General features: G+C 47.0%; 1 protein-coding gene across 1 annotated transcript; it reads right to left on the reverse strand.

The window, feature by feature from the left end:
• Positions 1-823: 823 nt before the first annotated feature.
• On the reverse strand, positions 824-25,378 carry BBS1 (Bardet-Biedl syndrome 1). The gene is made up of 13 exons (XM_075872260.1): positions 25,363-25,378; positions 21,597-21,914; positions 19,982-20,244; positions 18,899-18,936; positions 16,503-16,544; positions 16,031-16,109; positions 15,316-15,460; positions 14,673-15,130; positions 12,430-12,661; positions 11,027-11,194; positions 5,833-6,107; positions 3,405-3,485; positions 824-1,053 (listed from the first exon to the last, which is right to left on the reverse strand). The coding sequence occupies exons 1-13, from the start codon at positions 25,376-25,378 to the stop codon at positions 982-984; spliced, it is 2,187 nt and encodes a 728-aa protein (XP_075728375.1). The 3' UTR covers positions 824-981.
• Between the last annotated feature and the right edge of the window lie 2,014 nt (positions 25,379-27,392).

Below are 27,392 nucleotides of genomic sequence, written 5' to 3' on the forward strand. Positions count from 1 at the left end.
TTTCCTCGACCTCACATTGCCTACACTTCGCGTCAGCCTCTTCTCCATCCGCTTCTACGCTTGGGTCCACTTTCAAACCCACTCCACATCCTGAACACTTCACAGTCTTTTTAACCATGCCTTTCTGACACCAATTGTCCCTATACTCGATAATTACTAAACTCGAGCCCTGCACTACGAGAAAAAAAAAAGAAAGTCTAAGCTCTACTACAAAAATTTGCGTGATCAATGTACGCGCACCTCCCCCACGGGGTGGCAAAAAAAAAACAAAAAAAATCAAACACACACACCCGCACTAACTAATAAATACCTGGTGACTGGCCCCCAAAAAAGCCGTACCATAAAATAAGTGCTACGAAGATTTCAACCGCTGCCTTATAATTATAAAGACAAGCTCAAAACATGCAAAAACACTTATCTGCACAGTCGATCCGGAGCGCTCAAAAAAAAAAAAAACACGTCCATGCACGTTGACAGCCCGAGCTGAAGTCTGAAGGAACCGTCAGTCAGCGCCCATTACGGCTAGTGTGGAACATTCCTCTGCCTGTTTGGCGTCACGTGAGCTTATGTGCCTGATACCTCCCGTGGTATTACCTGTTAGTTTTCTTTAATTATGTGCATATAAGTTGTTCATTATTGGACGAGAGGAAAGAAAGGTCTGCCCCACAGAGTACACGTCTAAGCGCATTCAATAGCTTTGCACTCCTTTCCCGAGGTGACTTGCCCAATTTCTGTGGCACATAATGCGAACATCGCGGCTCTCTAATCGGCTCGGTATTAATAGCTTCAATGTATAAGAAGTGAAAAATAATTACCGCATACATATAGGGGTGCACTCACTCAACCACCCTTTATTTCTTTTTTATTTACATTTGCCGCGAGGGCGTTTTTTATAAGTTAGCCGTTGGGTCGAAACAACTCGTGCTTAGCATATGGCAATGAGCAGCTTGTGCCAAGAGTCTTCTCAACGTGTGTTGGCCCTTAAGGCATGTCCAGTGCGGGCATCTGCACCAGGGCGGTCGCCAGGACTTTCGTCTGCTTGGCCACGACCACCTGCATTGCGTGTAGCGACTTGGTCACCCCTTCGTTCCACAGGGCAGCCGTTGGGGCAATGATTACCGGACAGTGGTACCTGGCATAGTAAAGCGTGGCAATCGAAGGCTATAGCTATTTTTGTCTCCTTTAAAAAGCTCTAGGTGGTCGAAATTTCCGGAGCCCTTCACTACGGCGTCTCTCATGATCATTTGATGGTTTTGAGACGTTAAACTACACACATGAATCAAATATATTTCTCTCCTTATGCTGTATGCGCACAAAACCCACATCTTGGGTCCCTTTTCTTGGGTACTGACACAAAATTTTGCAATTGAGATGACCTGTGGGATCGATTCCCCGTAACAGGCGTATATCAACAAAATATCAACAGTGAATATGGCCTAGAAGGCATTTTACACCAATTTTGAAGTTTTGTGCGTCTCGCGGTATCGACAACCGCAAAAGTGACCCATGACATGGGGATCTCCCTCCTTCACTTACGTCACCACGTTGCGGTCAATCAAGTTATGATGACGTGCATAGTCGCCATTTTTATTTTCGCTGCACTGGCTTCAACAGACTATACCCGGCTGCTCCTTTGCCAGTCCGTGACCGCGGCCCACGTGCGGGAAGTTTGTTTGGTGGCAATGCTTTCCCCTTTCTTGTTCGTGTGTTTACGCGGCCGAGCGTTGCAGATGGCAGGTGGTGATAGTTGCACCCGACCGCCTGTTGTTATTTGGTCAGACGAAACTGGTTGGTCATGAGGAGCCTGTAATTTATTATCTGTCGCGCGCTGCAATGAACGATGTGCCGTGTTACCACTAACAGGCCTTCAGCAACACACTGAAGCTAAAATAAAAACGAAAAAAGTGAAGGACACTAAATAAAAAAAACTACTTTTTCACATATTAATAAGGTGCTCCTTCACAATAATAAAAACTCCACGCTTGTTGCGAAGAGACGCTTGGAAAGCGAGAAAACGTGCAAAATGAAAATGCAACTGCACCAGTCGCCGTGACGTCACATCGTCTTCTGAGGGTGCCGCAAACGTAACATGCCATGTTTCAGGAAAGTCTGTTGAGCTAATGTGGCCAAAATAAAAAAATACACTGAAATTTTTGACGTCACCATCGAATATTTCAGTGGGAAATTTAACACTGAAGCTTTTGGTTGATTCTCTCGTTAGGCCTGTGGTGGTGAAATGAACGACGCTGTAGTTTTCAAAGAACGATTTGCCAGTCTAAACTAACTTATGCTTTCGCTTCAGAGTTTGTTTGAGCCTCTGTAATTCTCACCAAAGAAGTTTGATGCACTCAGAACTCACCTTAATTTTGATGTTCTGTAATTCACTTATTCCCTTGAGTTACGCGTGATGCCTTTTGTACCGTTTGTGTTGGTGCCGCCAACGTGGGATTTTTCATCTCACGTGACACACAAGGCTTTCGCATTATTAATTTTTGCGAATTCAATGCAAGCGTAGGATGTAATTCGCTAACGTTAGCAGCCAAGGGGGCTTTCAGCACTTCCTTTATGGCTTGGTGGTTAAAGCCTTGCTCAAGCTATATGGCATTGAAGTTGCAATGGTTTGCTGACCTCGATGCAAGAAAAGCTGGCATTACAGTGTGATCGCGCGTACATTTATTGAAGTGTCATTCTGTCTTTGCTGTATTGTTCTAGCGTTCAAAAAAACATATATGTGTGTTACGTGTGTCGAATTGGCTCAGTATTGTTCTAAGCTGTATGGAGCACGTCAGGATATTTCTTCCCATTCCGTCAATTTGGGTTATTGACAATATCTAATTAACTTTTTTTAAATTGGTAACTCTAACATAAAATTTTTCGGTACTAAACTGTTAGCACTTGTCTCGGAACATCGGAATATTTCATTCATGCTAACTATCAGTCCACCAAGCTGAGTAAGGAACAAAAACTGGTTGTTTAACCTTTGAAATAGTAACTCCAATGAGACATATTCAATAGAAAAGTTTCAAGGCAGGTTCAGTAAACGAACCAGTGATCTTTGAATAACGCGTTCGATATTCTACCAACTCAGCTACAGTAGTAGCAATCCTACCGGCCATTTCAATGGGTATATATTTGCATATGAACACCGTGCACAAAAGTGTTAGTCATCGCTGCTATTAGCCACGAGGGAACAGTTTTTTTTCTTCTGCCTGCTGGTGTCAAGAAGCAGTTGACCATTTTACGAGCTGGCAGCTCGTCCACTACCATAAGACATCCAGTCTGCCAGACGAGACCCTTGCTTATAGCGATAAATTTAGACATATCAATTCTAATTTTCTCACGTAAGGATTGCCATTCCAGACTTGTGGTGAAAGTGGGCCATGTATCGAGTATAGTTGACTCACCTTCAGTACTCCGGGCGCACCAGATTCCGCCGTTACCATCGCGGTGTAGCGGTAAGCGAGGCCCGGCACCAGGTATGCCACCTGCGGCGTGGTGAAACACAACACTCGGGCCAGCTGTCCAATCATAGGCGTGCGCACAGGGGGGACAGCCTCCCTTCTATCACCTAACAAGTGGGTGGTGGTCTAGTGGCTAAGATACTCTGCTACTGACCCGCAGGTCGCGGGATCGAATCCCGGCTGCGGTGGCTGCATTTCCGATGGAGGCGGAAATGTTGATGGCCCGTGTGCTCATATTTGGGTGCACGTTAAAGAACCCCAGGTGGTCTAAATTTCCGGAGCCCTCCACTACGGCGTCTCTCATAATCAAATAGTGGTTTTGGGACGTTAAACCCCGCACATCATCATCAGAGAACGCAAAGTCTTCCACATAAATTCACTTAATAACAGAGGGAGAGCGCTGCGACAAACCTTCGCCCCCTCCTCCCTCCTCTGAATGGTACCTCTGTGCTCTCCAAGGAGTCCAATGATTAGTCGGTCAAGTTGTGCTAGTTTAAGAGCCCTAACATCAAGTCAACGCTTTGCTAACAAAGTCAATCTTATAATCAATGCAGTTATATACTACACAAGCAGTCCGTAACGGTGGGACGTAGCTCGAAGTCGTGCCAACTAGGGGAAGCAAGTTCTTCGATACAAGCTACCTTCAAATTTAAATCGGTTAAAAAAAAGAAAAGGTTGTTAAAATAGAAAACATCACATTTCCAGGTCTCCGTGTCATGTTCGTATAAGTCTCCCAATTAGTCATATTACACTCTCTATTTGTACAAGCCCTTGCAATGATCGCGACGTTTATGTATGTTACCTGATTATCACCGTTGTCTTTTTTTTAGCGAAATCTGTTTCATCTCGCTGAAATGTTTTACACAAAATTTTCCGCTACAACTATGTTCAGCGATTTCCCACTAGCGCGTATCATTACTTCTTGTTTACATTTTTTTTCAACTTCTTTATTATTTTATGGGCGCGACGGGATCTCCGCTTGTCGGCGTCTAATGTCGTCACGGTGTGCCATGCAGTCATGGTCCACCATAAACGGCTTTGCACCAGAAATATCGGGGAATTCCCTCTATTCGGGACCGGTCGGCTAAAAACCGCAAGGCCCAAGCGGAACGCGCGGCACTGTCACAAAGAAAGCTGGAAGAGTGGCCTTTCAGTGCCCTTTTTTTAATGCTCTTTGTGTAGCTGCTGCAAACACACTTGCAGGTTATCCACTACGCCATTAATCATTGTGTAGTAGGCATGCATTCACTATATGCCATCCTTCGTTATTCTTCGGTGAAGCGCCGATTTTCGTCACAACAAAGTACTTTTTTTTTTTTGCTCGAACAGTGAGCGATTAGAACTTCCTTCCTATTGATGTTCTTGAGTCGGATGATTTCATGGCTGCCTTGGCGCACCATTGTTGTCAATTTTGGTGATGTCGAGGTGGGATTGCTGCTTCTTTTTACGCATTGTTTTCATTTTGTGTCGCATCATTCTCGCATTTATATATTTTATTTTTTTGTATTTTTTTCTCTTGTATTTCATGTACTAGCTTTGTTCCCATGGTTGTTGAATGATCGCAGTGCCCAAGTCCCCTCTAGTTAATTTTAGCCCCTTCAGTCACTAATTATGATGCACTGTCAAAAACGCGTCAAAATTTGCAGCACATGGTTCCAAGGTCCTCAGTATTACATTTCAACAAAAAATGAATTAATGTGTTATTTTGTGTGAGTTTCAGTAAATAATGTAAATAAGTGTTCAGCTAATTATCTAATCATGCTGCCACCGGCCAGCTTCAGTACGTCCATAAAAAAGAATCAACTGTTAGGCCCGAAATGCATGCACAATTTGCTTTCTGGTTGTATTTGTTTAGAGCGGGGAAAAAATACTTTTATCGTTGGTCCTAGACCGCGCCACCACGAAAGATTTTCGAACATGCGGTGGCCCCGCCGCGGTGGTCTAGTGGCTAAGGTACTCGGCTGCTGACCCACAGGTTGCGGGTTCATATCCCGGCTGCGGCGGCTGCATTTCCGATGGAGGCGGAAATGTCGTAGGCCCGTATGCTCAGATTTGGGTGCACGTTAAAGAACCGCAAGTGGTCAAAGTTTTCGGAGTCCTCCACTACGGCGTCTCTCATAATCATATGGTGGTTTCGGGACGTTAAACCCCACAAATCAATCAATCAATCGAACATGCGGTGTCTTTAGCAAAGTGCTCCTCTGCAGCAATACGCAACGCAGTGAAGTTAAACGACCGCCAGTTGTCCACTCACGAAGCCTGTAGTAATGTACAGGCTGAGTGTCAAGCCATCTGGAGAAACGCGTGGCGTGTGACGCGCCTTCGAAGTTGGCGTCCTCAGACGCGGACACCGTGAGTGAAAGGAAGGCACCTGCGTGGCGGGTTTCTGCAGCCGGTACTGGTCGTCCCCGTGCACCACCATGGTGAGCCTGTTCAGAGGGCGCGACGACTGCAGGCGCACGTGCACGGCCAGCCGGGGTCCCAGGCCCTGCACCTGCGCCGTCACTTCCACGAGCACGGGGCCCGTGTCGTCGCCGTCGGTGGAGGCCCGTGCCGGTGCCGCGGCTCCCAGCACGGCGCGGTGGTAGTGGCGCGCCGCCGTCAGCCGCAGCCGCTGCAGGTCGCGCAGGAAGCCGCGGTGCATGGCTGCGAGAGAGAAAGAAGTGTTTTGTATTTAGTCATTCTAGTGCGGTGATTCGGGCTTGCAGCGTTGGAGCTGGGTGCTAACAGGCCAAAAACACACTCGGCGAGAAGTCACAGCCCATAGTCTTGCATGGTTCCCGTCTCATATGGTAGTCATTGGAGAAGGGATTATCAATCTCAAAGACTTGGCCAGGACGCGAACGTTAGTTGTCCGCGGCCATGGAGGACCCCTGGGTCGACCTGGAGACTTGGTAAATAAGGATCCGCCAACTACTTACTATAATATTATCCAGTATTTACTTTGGCTAGGAGATCTTTTCCACCTCCACATAAGAAGCCAAGTAGAGGGCCGGTGCAACCATCGAGATTACTTCAAACGGAAACGTACGCTAACCCTGCCTTTCTCCACAAGTTTTATCCCGAGGTTGATTTAACAATTCGTGTACGAAACGTGGTGGTTCAGCCACATTACACCACATGCTCTGGGAGTGCCCTTCGGTACGCGGCACTGATACCCTATCGTCCAGAAAGTGTGGCTCCGCTCTGGGGAGTAAGGACACACAATCACAACTTTGGGCTGTCCAGAGGGCCCACGATGCGGTGGTAATAGGTCTAGGTCTTACTGTGTTGGCCTGGTAGCAGCCTGCCGTGTGCTAGGGCACACGCCTTCGGACTTTCCTGAAGCTTGCCCAAACAAAACCAAATTAAATGCTGGAGTTGCCAGTCTGTCTATTCGCCTCACATTCTACTCCAGAAGCTGGGGGATGATTATAACGTGAAAACTGATAACTACATAACACATACAGACACACGTAGACTGCACTTCCTACAAATTTTCGGTCAAGCCCGCGGCCTGAACGAATGTCAACAGCGCTTTCGAGGCACGTAGCGCGCAAGTGCTGCATTGCCATGGACCTATAGTATGTCGTAACTGTAAGCACGAGTCCCGTTTAATGTAACTGAGAGTACATTGAAAGTAATTAGCAGGCAGTTAACAGTGCTTAGCAGTGATTTTAAATAATTAGGTGTGCACTGAAACTAAATGGGCGTAACTAGAAGTAGTTAGGAGGGAGTTGGAAATTAGACGTGATTTGGGAGAATTGAAAGTAAATTAAAATCGCGAAGTAGACTCACTAAGCAAAAATCTATGAAATGTGGCGTTTCATTTCCTGACTTCGCTCAGAGATTGGACTACGGCGCCCAGACTCGATAGTGATTCAGGGACATCTAACAACCATGGTAAGACCCTTACGCACGGTGTGTGGGGGCGCTCCAGAATAATTTAGGCTTGGGAACCTACATGACCGGCCTTTCAAGTAGGCTCTCTAATTTATGCCATGTTCTGTAAAGCGCTCGGTAGCCCCAGGCTCCCCCCTCCCCCAATGCAGTCCTTTAGGGGGCTTTTAGGAGAAGAGTTTCCTGAAGTTAACTAGAGGGCGCCGCGATCGTTCAGTGACTCTGGAAATGATGCGAAGTACACGGATTTGCGTTGTCTTCGTACTTGCGGGTGGCGAATCGTACTTGTGGCTTCGTTTATTGCTGTGTTTTGGTTTTGTTTCGAAGGAAAGAATGAATCCTTTTTGAACTCCGTGGCCCGATTTGAAATTATTAGCCTGAAAGATCAAGGTGTTGAAGTGCAACCGCTGCACGTTTGCTTATTTTGTTTCGTGACAAAACAGCTTGAAGCCACGCGAACACAAACAGCGCCAGAAGTACGAAGGTTAAACAAATCCGCGCACTATCCATTATTCCCATTCTCGCTGAAGCGCCGTGCCTTGCAGCTCCCATAGACACTAGCGAAAGAGTTCCCTCTAGCGTATTTATACGAAACTCTATGCCTACGAGGTCCTCCTCCCTTGTTCGTCTGACCAATCGACCGACCACCTCAACGTGCATCTCTACCTAAGCAATTGGGTGTTATCGAGTTTGGACCCCATATAAATGCGGTTATGGTGGCCATGAATGCAACCCGAGTAATCAATCACAGCTGTGCGACACGTTACCAGCTAAGTTACCACGAGGTCGCACTTCAGATAACCAAACCAAGCCAGCTACAGCTGACCCGGAAGGTGGCTTTGCCACTATTAAGGTCTGCGTGCAGAGAAGCCCGCTTCTGGGTGTTGTGCATTTTGAGGTGGTGATCGTAGCATGCGTACGTACGAATACGTAAGACAAAGAAAGTTGGTTTGTGGGCATCACTCAGAAATAGTACAATCATCTGTATAGTTTACGCTATAATTAAGATAAACTAGCTAGCAAAACTTTGTTTGCTTTTGCCGACTTGCCTAGGATAGATGAGGTTGCACGGATCAGTCAAGCTGCTTTTAACCGTAGCCTCGTCCGTCAGACGTCACCATCATCATTATCGTCATCATCATCATCATATTATTATTATTATTATTATTATTATTGTTGTTGTTGTTGTTGTTGTTGTTGTTGTTGTTGTTGTTGTTGTTGTTGTTAAAAGACGAGACAGAGAACATGCATAATACCAGACATAGCTGTTACTGCCCTGTATACAGGGCTATACAGGGCTGTTACTGCCCTGTATAGTCTGGTCGTTGGGTCTCGTCAAGCTACTTACGTAGCTTTTAACCCAACGCAACCATCCAGTATGTATAAACTGGTAAATAAAATTGAATTGAATTGAATAGCTGGCCCTGAGTGTTGCCACCGATTCGTATTTTCGCCATAGATTCCGGCCTGTGGCTCACATCTACAAACGGTAGCTTTGACCGAAAATTGACTGTTAATGAATCAGTCGTCGTCACGTAGTCAGCGGCGTGTCTATATTCTCAAGCACCCGCCCCGACAATTTAGTGGTTATAGGGCTCGACTGCTGGTCGCGGGATCGAATCCCGGCCGTGGCGGCCGCATTTTGTTCGAGTTGAGGATGCTTGAAGCCCGTGTACTTCGAGGTGAGGATGCTCGAAGCCCGTGTAAGATTTGGGAGCAGCTTAACGATTCGAGTGCAGCTTAAAGAACATCAGGTAGTCGAAAACTACCAAATCAATGCTAGAAAGGCACATAGGTGAAGATACAAGACAAGGCGTTTACTTTAGCAAAATGGCTAACACCAGGGCGCTCGCACATCGATTAACTTCGTTGTCTTCCTTCAAGAGGTTGGCCATCACAGTTTCCAGCCTACCTTGCGTCCATTTTTTAACTCAGTATTCATTCTCAAAGCGTGTGAACGACTCGGGGGCACGATAGTAGCATATGCGCGGGCTTATTGTAAGAGGCCACGGTGGTGCGAGCAGGCGTCAACGGTGCACCATGGCGACGTATTCCTGCGTGGCGACGGGTGGTCGCACTTGCAAGTGTGAAGATCGCTCGCCGCGAGTCGCTGGTGGCTCGCCAGTCGTTTTATCGTGTCGCGCACATGTACCAGCACTGTCTTTTACAGCTCTACAAATCACACATTGTACATGGCATTTTGTTCTTCTGTGAAGTCTCACCAATATACTTAATTACTCTACAAGGCACCTCGAATATTGGTCTCTGCCTCACCCACGCACACCTTCAAACCATAAGCTACACATTGCCTCCTCTGCTTAACAAGTTCGGCTTTCACCTCGACAGGCGAAAGTTCTTTCAACCCTCTTCGAAACCTATTTAAATAATGTTTAAATTGCCCGCCATTTTGAATTTTTTTCGTGACCGAAACTTTTTTTAATGTACTTGGAAAGATTTGTATTAGTCCATTCTATTGTGCACCGTGTTTGTTTGTTTGTTTTCTCTATACTTTTTGAGGTTGTCATGTCCGTGCTATTTCTGCTCCGCTGTGTATGGGGGGAAGGAAGCTTCGTCAAGCCGCAGTTGAGCGGCTTTTTTTTTTCTTTTCCGCAGCCATGTTATTATTTATACATACCTGAAATAAATATTCAGTTCAATTGAATTCTCTCACAGGAAAAAAAAAACGCCACACACAAGAAAGACGCAAGGGACAAGCGCCTGTCTCTGGTGTGTCTTTCTTGTGTGCCGGTTTTCTTTTTTTTTCTTGCTCCAAGTGATTCTCTGCAATATGCACCAACTATGTCTTCAAAAAGTCCTTTTCAGTCGTTCTCTGTCGCGTTATCTATGTTGATAACCAGGGTGAACTCAGCCTAGCGCCTGCCTTCTTTGTACAGAGACGTCGTGGAATATTAGTCATTAGATTTATCGCCGCATTTGACACCCGTAATTAGAGGTCCACCCTACAACACCAAGAAAACGGCCTAGCACTGTATTTCGTTCGCATTCACCTATTTTAAGTTTTCTTATTTTCCGCGAACTAATAATAAATGGGACTACCTTGCCAATACAAATGATCAAGTTGCAAAATAAAGTTCTTCAGTTTTTTTTTCTGGCATTGCTATACTTCTTTTGTAGTTGTATTGGGCACGCTGCTTGAACCACCAGTCCGCAGTAGTAAATGAAGAAACAGTTAAATGACAAAAAAATTGAGAGGTTTGCACTAACCGTGTAAAGCTTAACAATGAAGCCTGTTGATCTTACGGGCTTATAACGTGGCCCTCTTAGTTGATGCTATGATATTTTTCTAGTGTAGACAAAGTAGAGCCTTACCACAGCTTGTTACAGACCAGGTGAGGATGTCCTGTACTCAGATTTGGGTGCCCGTTAAAGAACCCCAGGTGGTCGAAATTTCTGGAGCCCTCCACTACGGCGTCTCTCATAATCTTATGGTGGTTTTGGGACGTGAAACCCCACATATCGATCAATCAATCAGGTGAGAGTGTCGAGGCTCCAATGCTAGAAACTCACGTGAGAGGCCTGCAACCCAGTAAGAGAGCGGGCCTCTAGTCGGTTGTAACCGGCTCGCGTGGTGGCTGTGCGAACTGTCCCCGCCAGAGGGCGGGGGTTTACAATGTCTTCGAAAGAAGCTTCGTACTTTAAGAAAAAAGAAGAAGAGAAGCACTAACCGACCGAGTGCTCCCTCTCGCGCATGGTCTGGTCTACGAACAGCTTAGTCTTCTTGGGCAGGCTCCAACGGGGACCGCCCACCGCGTTACCTCCGGGAGTCTCGCGGGACGAAGGCGACTGCAGCAGCTGGGCGTTGCGGCGCAGGATCAGCACCGTCAGGCTGCCTCCTGCGATGGTCAGGTTTTTGCAGCGCTGGCGCCTGTCAGCCATTTCAAGGCCTGACCGCACGTACGCGCAGCAGCGCGTCAGACCGACTCGGCGCAGCTCCCTCCCCCTATGAAGGGAGTGGGCGAGCGGCTCCACGAAGCTGTACGCCCTCTTTCTTCATGGAGAGAGAGAGAGAGAGAGAGAGAGAGAGCGACTCCGAGTCTACAAGCCACGTGCTGGCTCTCTGCAGCGCGTACTTACGGTCAGGCCTTTATGGGAAGGTTTCGCGTGCTGATATTAGTAATACAGAGAGGACGTGCATCTTCGGCTACACGGCACCGCAGTCAACTGATTGTTCGTTATCGATCTTACGGAAATTCGACGAAATACAAAGCACATGAAGTGCAAGGTAAGGAAGCAAGCCACTGGGATCACGGATAAATCTAATGGCTGCTTTGCATAAATTAAAAGACGTACCTGTCGAAACTGTCACTTATTATTTTATGCGGCGATATCTCGCTAAATGACGTGCTTTGCCGTCTGTGTTGACGCGCGAAGGCAATAAATAAGGATGTTAGCGCCGTATGTGTGTTCTCTCGCTTACGTTTTGTTCTAGCGCTGTTTCTTCTTTCAACTTCAGTGCGTACCAACCAGCCCAATCCAGGGCGCTTGTAGAGTTGAATAAATACCTGTGCGAGGGTATTTTGCCTTATCCTATTAAGCATGCAGTGCGCCGTGCTCAACTTCTGTCGTACTATGTTTTTGCATGAAGTGAAGGTCAAGCGAATCAGAATGTTTAAAGTGGCTTGAACCATAGAGTTTCTCAATATTAACTAGAGAGAACTCTGGCGCCACGATCGTAAAGACACCATGGGAATGGTAAGTAGAACACCGGTTTGTCTAATCTGCGTTTTTGCGGTTTCGAACGCACTCGTGACTATATTGTTGCGTTTTGGAATTTGTTTCTGATAAAGAAATTGATCGTTGTGAACTCCGTGACCTGAATTGAGTTGTGTGAACTGAAAAAGGTGAAGCTGGTGAAGAGTAACCCTGAAAGCTTGCGAAAATTCGTCTTGCTACAAAGCGGATGCAGACCAGACGGAGCCTGAAGGACAAAGGTTGGACAAATCCGCGTCATCATGCTCATCCTGGCTAGAGCGCCATGCGTTTGCAGCTCTCATAGACACTAGCACCAGAGTTCCATCTAGTGTAACAATAGGAAACTGCGACTGGAACGGACAGAAAGTGCGCTGACCGGTGCCGACCATCACCAGGGCGTTGTCCTCCCGGCCAAGGCGGCCGAAGTGGATGGCGGACACGGCGTCCCTCGTGTTCAGCACGTGCGTCGGTGCGCCGTCGGCGGCGCTGTGCAGCACCACCCGGCGATCGGCGAGTGCCACGGCCGCGGCCTGGCACACGCCCGGGCGACAGACCGCGGCCACCGCCAACGGCTGGGCTCCCAGCGACACGCTCCACACGCACTGGCCCTGCACATGCGCTGTCGCATTACCGCTGCACATACACAAAAAAAGAAACTGAGCACATTGCACAGAGAGCCTGGGGCACAGCAAAGCTGGTTGACCCTCGGCTGGTCCTGCCTCGACTAGGCACACGTGCATTGCTTACACGAAGTGTTCACGTGATCACACAAACTGTCGAGTATTGGATAGGTATCGGTCAGCTTTGATTGAGGACCGCGCGGGGATAGCTTAGCCGGCCTAACTTGCTTATTCGAGGTCTCTACTTGTTTTAACAATACTGATTGTTGGCCTAGTTGGTACTTGCTTACTGACATGCTTTGGCCGCAAGTAACACACACGCACAAAGTAAATAAACACTTGTCGCTGCTTGTCGTTGAGTGTTTCTTTACTTTGTGCGTGTTTAGTTTGCGGTGAAAGCATGTCAGTAAGCTGGACTTGTTTGGATCTCCTCCCAAGTCAATCTGGGTTAACTTATTATGGCAATTATCGTAATTTATTATCAGTCCTAAATAGTTTTAGTTGGGACAAGCTCAGTACGTCTATGCACTCTAGAATTTTACGTCGGCATAATCATATCTAATTATATACTGACCTAATAGCCTAATTATGTTGTTATTTAGACGTCACCGTCTTAAACTAGACTTCATTAGGCTTGGCTATGATTAACTCGGCTTGACGTGGCAAAAGCAAGCTGGGCTGAGCTTTTCTTCACATCGCAGAGCGGACAAACGGCGGGCATAACAACACTTGCGTGAAAGAGAATACAGTGTACAATGGAAAGAAATATAACGAGGTACTGTTGTTGTGACAATGGGTATCAGACAGTAGCCTAACGTGTTAAAGTTTTGAAAACCATTGTATTTTTGTTTGGCGTTCTTCTGCGTTTTTTCTTCTGTGTTTTTTGGCATGCGCGCAATACTCATACAACTACGATCACAGTGGTCAAAGTTGGGCTTCTCCTTGCAAAGGCTGTTACTGCGGCGAAGCACGATTTAAAGGCAACCTTCAAACGGAATATTTAGTTGCAGGATCTCTCGGATGCCTGGGAACGAATGAAGCCTTTTATTCCGACAAAAATTATATGGGCGTATTTGACGTGTTCTACATACGTTGTCGATGTCGATGTTGCCAGTATTCTCTACGCATTGTCCAAATTGATAATGTGATTCCGCTTGTCGTATGTTCGTTGCGGAAGTGGAAGTGCCCTAACGAAGCCAACGCTTTCACTTGCCCATTGATCTCAGCTGTGGAACGAGTCTCAAGTGGAGAGGGAACGCGCTGACCATGTTTCCTCGTGTGGAAAGCCCTGGGGAGGGAGAGGGGCGGGTACATAACTCAGGCACATACCACATTTAGCTCGACGGGCCGCAGTAGCGCGCCCGCATCATATTTGTTAAGATGAGCCGACGGCTTATACCTTTTACGTGATTGTTCGCACAGTGAAATCAGTGTTGAAGTGGTAGGCAGCACGAAGGTCGGACACTGCATAGGCTGCGTTTACTTACCTCAGCGTTTTCGTTCAGTAATACCAGGTTTGATCGTGAGTTATTAGGTGCTAGTTTTACTTCGTATAACATTTCAAGTCGCCGCTATCGTTTTCACTGGTTTGCCGTTGCTTGCTGCGAAACTGACTTCGTCGCAGCTCCACTGCGCCATTTAGATGAAGTTACTTCTACGACTGCTCCCCCCCTTCTCCACTCGTTACAAGCGAGTCACGACTCGTTTCTCTCGGCAGTTTGGCTGCCACCCCCGACTAGGAATAAACAAGTTTTCACCCGTCCAGACTGTCTATATTTTTTTGGATCACCGGGCCCCGCGCGTACGTCCTTGGGTGGACAACTCACGACATGACAATATGTGTGATATGTATACAACCAGTTGATGTGAAGGCTATATGAAATCACGTGTCATGTGTGCTATTGTTATGTAAGGGTCCCTTGGGCCTTCGTCAAGTTTGACCAGGTGCCCATCCGCATTAGTTTTCCTCGTAAATAAAAATGAAACCGAAGTCGAGTACCTTGAGCGAGTAGGCGCGCAGTCGTCTATCGGCGCACGCGGCCACCAACTGGCCGGGCTCCAGGTGGCACAGCCCGACGGCAGGTGCCCCCGGCTCGGCGAGCACGCGCGACGCCTTGTGGCCCCGCTTGACCACGTGCAGCCGGTCGTCCCGAGTGGCCAGGGCCACGTGGAAGTCCACGTCGAAGGCGCCCTGCGCGTCCAGGCAGCACACGGCGCCCGGAACCTGCACGGCGCAGACAAACCGTCTGATGCGCAGTGTCCCGACGAAAACAAGCAAACAAAAACTCACGTGGTATCTCATACACTTGCCTAAAACGACTTCAAAGCGAAAGGCACATTCCTTTTCTCCTAAATAGCTACAGTAGACCTCCAACCCCCCCCCCCTTTTTTTTTTCTTTTTCCCGAAAGCTTTCTGGGCCTTACGAGGTTCTGCGCAGCCCACGTAATCGGCGCCACCTTCGACCAGGTGACGATCTCGTGTGAGCACGTCATCGTGTGACGTCGAGCTAAAACGTCATATTGACGTCATTTCACAATGATTATTTTTTCATCACTCGTGGTCAATTTTCGCGTTTGCCGAGGCATCTGAGGCATTACCTTAATGGTGATTAGTTGATTGATCAATTGATTGATTGATTAACAGTGAGTGCTTGCCTGCACGGCTGCGAGCAGCGTGAAGGCGTCCGGTTCGAGCACGAACAGGCGCCCGTCCTCGGTGGCGAGCAAGAGGCAGGTCGCGGCGTCTTCGTCCGCCAGGCTTTTCTTCAGAACGCCCAGAGCGGTCACCTGCGAAATGGCCGCCTCGCATTCATTCACTCTATGTGTACGCGTTCTAGGTCACCGCCATCTTGGGCCCGTACCTAAAATAACTAAACTTAGGGTACACCACACTACATTTGTACGCATGAAAACGCTGGAGCGTTTGAAGTGACCCTATCTATTGGCGACTGTGCGCTGATAATGTTTTTTTTGCGATACTTTGTGGTTGGCCACTGCTACATTCGTAATGACGTCATGGTGACTTCGCAGACTTATTTTTCTCATGATCGAAGGTCTTTTGCGCAGCCTTTACAAAAGACAAACCGAAGACCGCGATGAAAGACATGCAAAACACGTCGCACAAAATACTCTGATGCGTTTTATACGTCTTTCGTTGCTGTCTTCGGTTTTTATTTTGTAAAGACTGCTGAGAAAAGCGTTCACAGCGCTTGACCAACTAGATCTTCGTCAAGATTTCTCCTCCCTTTTTCATGCCAAGTTTGTCTCCGTGTGTACATGGTGATCAACCGCAGACTATCTGTCTTTATTTGTTTTTTTTTTCATTTCTCTTTCTCTCGGCATAGAAACGTGCATCACCTGCGTCTGTCTCTTGAGCGGGAATTCCCAGTTTGCCTCGATGAACGCCGTCGCCTCTTCAGGCTCCAGCAGTAGAAACCTGCAGGTGGATGGGTTGACCAAACCAAGGCAACGCATATAGTTACCAATAGAATTCGCTCTACTTCCTAAGCACCGCTCTATCATCTCGGGAAAACACTTGCACCTATGGCTTCTCGGCAGCGCCATATTTCAATGTTTCTTTTCGGGGTTCTCGTGAACAAAAGCTTAATTGATAAACTATATCGAGCGGATTTTATGACAATCACGTTAACCGTAATGTTTCCTTTCTGTTTTCTTTTCCTGCCCTCCTTCTCCTGGAACCTTTCTTTCCTACATATACAGTGTATGCAGGGGCCATAGTATGCACCGGCAGAACTTTATGTTCTTTCATTGAAGAGCTCTCTCGCACGCATATTGCGCGCGATTTCTAGGCGCACTGTGAAACACTTACCTCTGAGATCGTGCCGTCAGTCTGCCCATCCCGCCTTGGGACCTGCGTGTTCAGTTGCGAGGCTTTCAGAAAGCGTTCGTATTTCGGAACTCGATCCAGACAGTTGGGTAGTAACGAAAAAGTGTCGCCCCGTCCGTTCGTAGCTCGACGACGTATAGGGAGGAAATACCTACGCATTTCTCGGAAAGCTTCTCTGTTAAGGAAAAATTATTCTCTGTCTGGGTCATGAACTCGGGACGAAAAATGCTACCGATATGGACTTGTTGGTTCATTGTAAACTTACTTGTAGCATAGCGCGGAAACAAAGGAAGACAAAAATGTACAAGACGATACACTGCACTCCTGCAAAGCGTGTGTATGCCGAGGACTACTAGAATACACGGCCATTCTTGCAAGAAATAAATCGGAGCGTCTAAGGGTGATGAGAGGAACAGATCGCATCTTTTTTGCCGGCTACCGCTGTATTTTCCAGTCGTCACTGTCATTGTGTGCCAAGAAGATTCAGTATTTACGCACATCTCTGAGGTTATGTTTGGTCGCAATGTGTACACTGTTGTCCGCAAATTTGATTGATAAGATTGAAGGCCCTCTCCTTGGGCATGATTTGTAAAGCGAGAAGTTGTCATCACTGTCGCGTGATCTTGTGTGCGTATACATGACCGATACTGAAAATAAAATTTCAGTTGTTGGAAGTTAGCGCATTTGTTCATCCTGCTCTTCTTCTCTGTCCTTTTCCGGGCTGTGCTACATCCTACAAGCCATTTTGCGATGGACCGAGGCATCCCCGTTGTGATCGGTTTACTTGCTGGTTGAACCAGGACCTGCCCCTCAGGTCGGAACGACAAGGCTGGAAGGAGGTCAGCTTTTTTTTCCCCATGCACTAAGTGTTTGAAGTACGCACTAGGAACAGAATATCGCGTTCAATTTTTAAAGGCGAAGCTTAAGGGTCCCCCAATATTTTTCAATCAAGAAACTCGCTAGGAAACGCTGCATGTGTCGGCGTTGTGAGGCGAGAGAGGAGAGAAAGGGGGACGGGACTCGCATGTGCAATGGGTGTGTAAACGCAACGGGAAGGGACGTCAGGAGGAGGGAAAGGGGGAACGAGCGTGGGCTAGCGAACGCTTCCTGCGTCGACGTTGTGAGGCGAGAGCGTAGGAGAGGAGGAGGAACGCGCATGCGCTGTAAGGGTGGTCACGCCGCACACCGGACGAAGCTCGACCACATTTTTTTTTCATAAGAAAAATTCGCAGCGTGCGCGTTAACTAAAAGCAGGCTGCTGGTCTGTGTCCAATCGGAGTAGTTTTTCATTAGCAGCGATTGGCATGTTCTAGTAGGAAGCACCGGTCCATCGCTGCGTGCTTTGCGCCTCCTAGGTTTCTCTCTGCGCAACGCCGCGATGAGCGCCAGCCTCAACGTCGCCACCAGTGTAAGCGTTAGCGTCCGGTGCTTCGCATCTACACGTGGTTCCCTTTAGCGGGAGATGGTGGAACTTCTTTATCGAAAGTAATTCCTGTCCACGGGCATACTGGCTTCTGTTATACGATGATTTCGTGCACAGTTATCATGCCACCATCTTCGTAAACACTGCTCTAAAATACCGTCACGTCAGTGCAACGTCGTATTTTGAAAGCACGCTACAGAGTTGGGTGCATGTTAAAGAAAGTCAGGTGGTCAAAATTTCCGGAGCCCTCCACTACGGCGTCTCCCATAATCATATGGTGGTTTTGGGACACTAAACTCCACATATAAAATCATGAAAGCACGCTAGTGGACTTAACCAGCAAACTCCCCATCACTTCCTCGTCGATTGACGCACGCGTGACGTGCTATGTGAATAACATCGCTCCATGTGGGAATGAGTGGTTTCATGCTTGCGATGCGATGCTATAGGTGTGACGCGAATGACAAAACACGGGAAGCAACACAAGGTGATGCGCAAACAAACAACTACTTTATTTCGAAGCAAAGGCCTACGTACTAAGGGGAAAAAAAGGAACACGAAAACTGGAGAGCGGGAATTCAGCGATAAAAAAAAATTGGAGAAAGCATATCAGGGTGTCAAACATGTCACCTACACGTGTCATGTATGCGCTAACATGGTTTTCTTTAAAAAAAAATCCTTTATTTCTGAGACATGGCCATGGAGGGAGTGTCACGGGCGCCCTCCGCTCACGTGCATATAGGCGATGTTTCGATAGTTACCTTCTCTGTATGTTCGAAAGAGCGCGCCCACACTTTTGCGTCATAAAACTTTGTACTTAAGTGTGTCCATTTCTCGAAATAAAGTAGTTTGCGCATCATACCGTGTTTGCGCAACACCATATGAAGACCATCTCGTTCGTCACGGTGTGACCACGCAAAGAAGGCAGGAAGACAACGTCACCGTTCGCACTCACCGCAGAGCCTCGAGGGTCTCCCTCAGGGCGTCCGGATCCTGCATTGCAGCCAAGTGAACTGAGTAACAATGTGCTCTCGAGATCACATGGTTGAACAAGTGACGCCACTTTGAAAGGAACAGCGGACATTCGCGAACAGTGCAACGATGGTGATTCCGGTTCACAATGTGATTATCCGCACTCTCTTTCTTTTTTATTTGGTACGCTGGTTTATTATTGAGAAAGGGAAAGCGCGAAGCCCCAAGGAAATACGTACGTATTTCTCAGAGAAAAAAGCTTTTTAGTTGCGGAAGTGTTCGTCCTGGTCCGGAAATATAAGCAGCGTAATTTTCAGAACATACTGCTGCGCTACTTTGCTGATGGTTGGTCTAATTGTCTACCACGTCAGCCAAGGTGAAGGAAATGCGGTATGGCTATTTTACTGCGCACTTTAATCGTTGTTTAACGTTAACTAATTAACGTGTCTAACTAAGCGTTATTATATAAACGTTTGTAGTTATCTTTTATTGATGTTTCGTTATAAGGTCCCTTCTCAGCTTGATTTATCATCATATAGTTAACATCACTCATTAACTTTCATTATTAAACTTTTACTATTTAGTCGACTTACTCAGTTTTTATTCGATTATTGTCATATATGTGTACACAGCCATGCTTCCGCTCTTTTTTGTGTATATTTCGCTCCCCTGGAGGTCATGCAATCCTTCTTGCTTCGCACCTCTCACGCTGGCTTAATAATAATAATAATAATAATAATAATAATAATAATAATAATAATAATAATAATAATAATAATAATAATAATAATAATAGTAATAATAATAATAATAACATTCCAAAACTATGATGTGCTTATGAGACGCGCCGTAGTGGAGGGCCCTGGAAATTCTTACTGCCTAGGGTTCTTGAACTTGCTCCTGAATTCATGCACACAAGCCTAGAGCATTTTTGACTTCATCGAAAATTCGGCCACGACGGCCTTGCATTCGATTCCGCGACCTGCGGGTCCGTGGCCGAGACTAGACCACCGCGGCGGGTATTCAATGCCGTGTTTGCGTGGGCACCTAATAATGAAGGCCGTACCTGGTGCTTGGACCAGGCCTCGTTCTCTTGCTCGTCGGCAGCCGTGTGAGGCAGGCTGAACTTGTAGAAGGGCCTCAGGTTGCGGTACACGTAGAGGCAGGAGCCCGCCGCCACCGCCACGGAAGGAGGCTGGCCCGCAGGGGCGGACTCTGCGCGGGCGGCGCTGCTCTGCTGACGCGCTCGGGCCGCGTTGCATGACAGAGGAACGTCAACGTGGTGTTTAATCGAGCCAGATTGGATTTCATGGCTCCTTATGTTATATTCTTAGGAACCTCCTCGTTAGTCGTGCATAGTCACCAAGATGCCTGTTCTGCCGTATGAAAATTCGTAATTGAATCAGGGTGGTATTGATTTTAAATTTCTGAATTACCATTCTTAATTGATTCTAACGATACTATAATTCAATAGATGTACAATTAATGTGTGGGCCGCTGTTATTTATAAATCATTCGTTTCTTGGCCAATCCTCCACAGGGTTGAGTCCTTCATAAATGCAGTTATCATCATCGGAAACATGTTCGATCGGCCTAAGACGTGCTCCAGGGCCAAGACGCCTACCTAAATCAGCATTAATGGCGCTAGACTGATGAACACGAAGTTTGGAGACACTGCTGATTGATGCCCTGGACCAGCGCTACAAGAGACTTGCAGAAGCGCAGCATTCCAAAATCTGCTTGAAGATAGTGTGATCCTTGGACGTTACTAAAGCAAATAAGCTTTGTGTTGTTTTAACGTCACAGTGCAAACACATGCGTCATTGTTGACGATGTTGCGCTGACTATTAGGTCGCAGCGGGAAAATTAATCTATACCTGATGTATACGTGTGACTTCAGAACTTCATACAAAAGGTCATTCTTAGTATTTTTGAGACGTCCTAATGTAGTGTCATGGTATCCATAAAGTTGTGCATAGTGTATGTGCTGTCAATGTGTTTGTTATGCTCGGAAAGTTTGCACCCTGTGTGTTCTATGATTGACACCTCAAAGAGCTGAGAAATAGTTGCCACCTCCATTGTATGCCTGCATCTGCTTACATCACGTAAAAGAAAAAGAAGCGGACGAGAAGAAAGCATCGACATAAAGGACAGGAGGAGGGCCACTCTGCAATCGATTTCTTAGAATAAATATATATGTCAGAATAACTGCTCCCCCCCCCCACCTTAATACTTAGTATTTGCACTGCGTAATGATTGTAAAGGCCTCAACGGGAGGGTATTTAAAAAAAAAGGGGGGGGGAAGGAGGCAACACTGCGTTGATACTTCGCCCCACCCGCCCTTTCCTTTTCTCCTCGTGGATAATTCTGCACGCTTCTATACTTAGGGTATTTCATATACCCACCCAACATCACAGGTGAGCTTCGGTTTGACGTGATCACCATGTCCGTCGTGTCCGTGGTCGTTTGTTGGGCCTTCCTTTTCTACGAAATATGTGTCAAAACGCGTTGTACGTGGTTGAAGATAACGAATGCGAATAAGACTGGTATTGATATACATCTTAAAAGATAGTCTGCAATATCTTTTCTTTCTTTATTTGTAAATTATAATAGTATGCTGACAATCATTGTGCAGTTATCATTAATAGGCTACTACAAGTTTTCTTGGCCAATCGCTTAGAGTGGGTATGTGCCAGAGTGGTCAGGCAAAACAAAACAGAACAAAACAAAAACAAAACCATACCGACCCGTTCGGAAGGCGGCCAGGCCGCACGGCAAGGCGGCCAGTGCCTGTTCGGCCTGCTGCTGCTGCCGTCCCCCGCGGAAGAGACGCAGCCGTCCTCCGTTGCGCAAGTCGGCCACCAGCAGTCTCTGGTCGCCGTCAGCCAGCACGTCGGCCGTGCACAGGCCGCCGGGAAGGGCGTACAGGGACGCGTACGGGTCGTGGTGGGCGCGCAGCCACGCGCCTCCGGGGGGGCCTCCGCTGGGTGGGCCAACGGCTTATAGTTAGGCAACACTATAGTTAAAGGCGAGCAGGCAATACAATCGACGTACAGTTTTCCAACCATTAACCAACATCAGTCAGTGTTTGGTAGTACGTGAATAAGCGGGCAAGCGCGTGTAGTTCAGCGTAATGGCTAACTGGGCTAGTTGGACTGGTTAACTGGGCGGAGCATGCGCTTTCGTGTGCGGATCACTTTCGGGCTGTCGTGTGCTGCCGTCGTCGCTTGTCGTAACGCTCCATGTGTGGCACATTGCGCGCGTCAAGGAGAAGTCTTCTTCCTCTTGTTTTTTTTGAGCACTTGGTCACCTCTCATCAGCAGCAAGAAAAAGAAAAAATGGCTGGTACGCTTGACGTAACGCCGGCTGAAGCATGTATAAAAACAAAATAAAAGAGGAATGAAGCGCGAAATGGAGTGAAAGAGACAAAGAAAAAAATAAAAAAAAAGAAATTTGAAGAATAAATGAATTCATTATGAGAGAGGTGGAAATGAATAGAAATAAAGGGAGAAGAAACGGAAATACAAAAAGAAATTGAGACAGAAAGAAAGAAAAACCGAAAAGAAAAAAAAGAAGGCTGCCCGGCTCCGCGTTTCCCTCAGCCTCGGCACTCCTGGAATGATGCTGCCTAATTTTTTTTTTCATTTTTCTTTTGAGAATGTGTTTAGTTAGTTAGTTATATTTGATACTTCAATGTCCTAAGCTCGGATATTAAATGAGCGATGGGTTGAAATTGCAGTGAGGAGGTGACTTGAGAGCAGCCTTCAATTGATGTGGGTCATAGTGGTGCACGGCAGTTACAGGAAAATGGTGCCAGTCCTGTGTGGTTGTAATAAAAAAAAAAGTGAGCGAAGGTGGGCGATAGTTTGTGCTGGTGGAGGCTACACTGCTCTCGCTTAGTTTGTGTGGCTTGATCAAGCGATGGACTCTCAGGATTGCTGGAACTCGGTAAGATCATGGTAACACTTGTAAAAAGAAGGCATAGTCGGGATATATGATGTCGTAATTGTAGGTTAGTAAGGTGACCGCGAGTTTTATGTTCGAACACACTGAAGTTATAGGAATACTCAGAGTAGATAAAACGAGCAGCAGGATTTTGAGCGGCTTTTACTCTGTTGCATATGTTAGATTGGTGAAGATCCCAAAAAGAGCATAGGTATTATAATTCGGTACGAACAATGTAATTCAAGATAATATGCCCAAAGCAGAGTTCGCTGAGTTAACTGTTACTGACTTGTGCTAACCAGAAAATATAACTCGAAAATGTTACGCCAAGATGATCGTAAAATTCAGTGGATAAAACTACGGATGAAATTACTTGAACATGATAACGCATTGAAACGCGCTAAATGATGCACTAACGACCGACAACTTACAATGATTTACAGAATGTACAGCACTAAATCATTAAGCTCTGTGGAGAAGCCTTAAGTAACGCTGCCTATTGGACGGCACCCGTCGTTACGTGTAAATTATTCGTCGGCCACGTCTGCGCCCTTCCCCGTTATATGCGTTATTCTGATCAATTTATATTTTTAAAATAAAATTACCAGATCCTGCAAACACTGGACCGCTAGCACAATTGCAACGTCCCTCTCATTTATCGCATTGATTACCCGATTACTGCGTCTACGGCACCGCTAATGCTTTTTACTACTAATCACTCCTACGAATCATACGCGCGTTGAACGGTTTTTCAAACAGCATTGCCCTTCAGTGTAGTCACGATCAATTTCGTGAGCATCTTAGCAACCATTTTACTGGCTATTGAAGACAAGCTATTCAAACCAACAGACACTGTAACTCCATTGTCTGTCGGTTTTATTACGTTGCGAGTACAGTGTACTTCTTCGGGTGCAACCACAGCAAAAAAAAAAACCTAAGCAAGGTTAACGGTCAATCAAGGCACTTACAAAAAAGCGTTATTCGTGTGAGAACGCGAGCAAGGTTTTGTTTATTTTGCGCTTGCACATCCGCAGAAGTTCCAGCGGTGCGCGCAGACCGGCTGATGGAGTTGTTTCGCGGTTGACAGGAACCACGTATGCACAAGTCCACGTGGTTTTATTGATTAGTTGCTTGTTGAAGTGCTAAGAGTTGCGGCAATCGTGTTGTAAGTGCGATCACGCAATGATAATAATTATATGCGCAAGAGCTTGAAAGCGGGCTTTTCTACAACTAGAGATTTATTGTGGGAAAGCCAGCTTTCAAGAACGCAACAAATGCAGCGAAGCATTCGTGGGCGAACACAAATTCAACTTCTTTTTTTTTTTGCCTTTCCGTGTGGTGCGCTTATTCTACAGTACTGCAAGCATTTTATGCCTAAAGCAATTAAAATTAAAAATAAACTGTGTCGTCGCTTAGCGAAGGCAAAGTTTAATGGACTCCTTGACATAAAACTACAAATTTATTTTCCGCGTGTCTTTCTATCTTCGTTAACCTCAGACTTGTTTGCTTGTCTGCACATTATGCCTTCATTGTAGGTAGAGCGCGATGAATTCTTTATTTGTTTAGTCAGTGCCTTTTGCGCGTCCCGCCGCTTCGACTTATCTCACTTCGAACAAAGCACAAATGTAGAGCTTCGTGGCGTCTTCATCTTCACGCATTCGCTTTTGCTATCGCGTGGCATGGCGTCTGCCAGTTCTGCCTTGCACTGATATTGCCTTGTCGGTACTAAACACTGTTAATAATCACTGATATTTAATGAATACATGTTGACGTACTACGCTGTGATAGTCTGTTGGAAGGTCTGTGTACTTAGACTCAGGAGCGCGTTAAAGAATCACAGGTGTTCGAAATTTCCGGCGCCCACCTCTACGGCGTCTCTCTTATCATATCGTGCTTTTGAGATGATAAACCACAGTTATTATTATCATCACGTCTAAGGAGGAGTGTACACAACATGAACGCCGACTTTCACATAATATTTTATTGAAAGAACATCGGAAAATACTTTTAACTGTGCATGCTCTTAGAAAGTAACAAAAAATTACTCATGGCGATCACGCTTGGTTAGATAGACGTGACAGTTAATAAAATTTTAAGGTGTTCTTTCAATAACAAATTTCATTTGAAAGAGCACGCTTGTAGTGCTGGCTTTTTGTTGTTGTTGTTGTTGTTGTTGTTGTTGTTGTTGTTTTTGTGGTGGTAGCGGTGGGGTGGGGGCTGGTAATGCTTTTACTGGCCATGAATCCTTATCAACTTGGGGCTAAGGTACTCGGCTGCTGACCCGCTGGTCGCGGGATTGAATCCCGGCTGCTGCGGCTACATTTTCGATGGAGTCGGCATCTCTCATAGTCATGTGGTGGTTTTTTTAGACGTTAAAACCCGCATATCTATCAGTTTTAAATCCTATTCAGTATAACGCGACATGTGTGACGGCTCGCGAACCAGCTATTCTACCCGTCGTCTGACGTCACACGCTGTTCACACCGAATCACAATTCCTCACCTCGGCGCCGACGCATTGCTGGTCGTGTCCATGCCCTCCTGAAGCCGGTTCCTCGCCACGAATGCTGTGAGGACCAGGGCGCCGCACGCAAACACGCGTCGCCATGGCAACAGCCGTCGTGCTTGAACCCCGCGACAGATGGCGGCATCTGCGTTGATGCCTCGCGGTGGCGCGCGCAACGCACTGCCGAGAAAATCGTCGTTTGTGGAAGTTCTTAGTCGAGTTGCCTGTGCTAATGAAACGTCGCCTAAGCGTACGCGTCGTTTTGTTTCCCGTCATCACTTCTTTTCGCTACGTGATTCCGCTTGACAGGACTGTTTACCGGTTTTAGCGAACCCTGGGAGTTCAGAGAGCTAGTTATGATGTTCTTTTAACGTCTCGAACCACGACGTGGTTTTGAGACACGCCGTAGGGGAGGGCTCCGAAAACATTGACGATCTGCAGCTGTATTTAACGTGCGCCGACATCACACACTACACGGGCCTCTATTATTTAACCCGATCCTAAGACTGTAGTGATCTAACCAGCAGTCTTCAGCTCAGCAGCCGAGCACGGGCTGCTACATCACTGTGGTGGGGTATCATGTCAAGAGAGAGAAGAAATGTAGGAAAGTTAGGGAGGTTAACTAGACTATGCGTCCAGTTTGCTACCATACACATGGGGAGGGGGAGTAAAAAAAGAGGGAGAAGGATAGACGCATGTCACATCACACACACAATGCCGAGTTTCACAGGCGGTCCCTGAATGAAGTTGCTGTCAAGTATCTCAGGAGGGCTCGTGTGGCTTTCTGTGCTGATGTACTGCGCGACCAGGCTCCTAAGATCTTTGCTTCATTAGATGGCCGGTCATCGAGTCTATTCAAGGCACACTGGAGAGTCCGGCGATCTTCATCAAATTGGGCACAAGTGGCACAAGAGATGTTGAATAGTCTCTAACAGCGCAAATAACAAGGGACAAGGTCAAGTAACCATGCGTAGTGTGAATTGAATTCTCTTCTATTTCCCTTCTTTATGTGTTTTGAGGCCTGCTGTACGTATTTCTGCGATCTTATGTGATTACGCTTAGCTGCGAGTCACTACCTGTCTGCTTTTTCCTCTTTTTTCGTTCTGTTCATTGTCATTTACACTATTCAGAATCCTGAATGTTTGCTGACTTGCCCGACTTTCCACATTAACGTAACTGTTGATTTCATTCAAACTCTGTACACCTTGTACATATAAGCGTGCCCAAATTAAAGTCAATGTGTGGACCCGATTTCGCGCCCCCCTCTTAGGTGACTAGGGGTGTGCCCCCTCCTCCTGTCTTGCACACGTGTGTACATAAAAGTACAAGGTACAGGTGACCGTGCCTTGTACACAACCAAAGTACAATCGATTCAAAAGTAATTTCGGGACCTTGCACTTCCGCAAAGCATTTATATTGGTCGAAGTTTTGACTTTTGTGTGTGTGTGTGTGTGCGTGCGTGTGTCTGTGTGTGTGCGTGCGCGTGCGTGCGTGTGCGTGTGTGTCTGTGTGTGTGTGTGCGTGCGTGTGTGCGTACGTGTGTGTGTGCTAGCGTGCGTGTGCGTGCGTGTGTGCACGTGCGTACATGCGTGTGTGTGTGCGTGCTTGTGTATGCATGCATGTACGTGTGTGTGCGTGTGTGTGTGCGTGTGTGTGCGTGTGCGCGCGTGCGTGTGCGTGTGTGTGCGTCTGTGTGTGTGCGTGTGCGCGCGTGTGTGCGCGTGTGTGTGTCTGTGTGCGTGCGTGTGTGTGTGTGCGTGCGTGTGTGTGTGTGTGTGCGTGCGTGCGTGTTTGTGCGTGCGTGTGTTTGTGCGTGCGTGCGTGCGTGTTTGTGCGTGCGTGTGTTTGTGCGTGCGTGTATGTGTGCGTGTGTGTGCGTGCGTGTGTCTGTGTGCGTGCGTGCGTGTGTTTGTGTGTGTGTGTCTGTGTGCGTGCGTGTCTGTGTGCGTGCGTGTGTGTGTCTGTGTGCGTGCGTGTGCGTGTGTCTGTGCGTGCGTGTGTCTGTGTGTGTGCGTGCGTGTGTGTGT

This window comes from Rhipicephalus microplus, chromosome 8 (assembly GCF_043290135.1).
Source record: "Rhipicephalus microplus isolate Deutch F79 chromosome 8, USDA_Rmic, whole genome shotgun sequence".
Classification (NCBI taxonomy): Eukaryota; Metazoa; Arthropoda; class Arachnida; order Ixodida; family Ixodidae; genus Rhipicephalus; species Rhipicephalus microplus.

Coding starts and splice junctions, on each gene's coding strand:
- BBS1 (XM_075872260.1), bottom strand. Junction 6,108..11,026: donor CGAGAGGGAGCACTCGGTCG/GTTAGTGCTTCT, acceptor TCTCTCTCGCAG/CCATGCACCGCGGCTTCCTG. Junction 3,486..5,832: donor TGCAGAAACCCGCCACGCAG/GTGCCTTCCTTT, acceptor ACCACGCCGCAG/GTGGCATACCTGGTGCCGGG.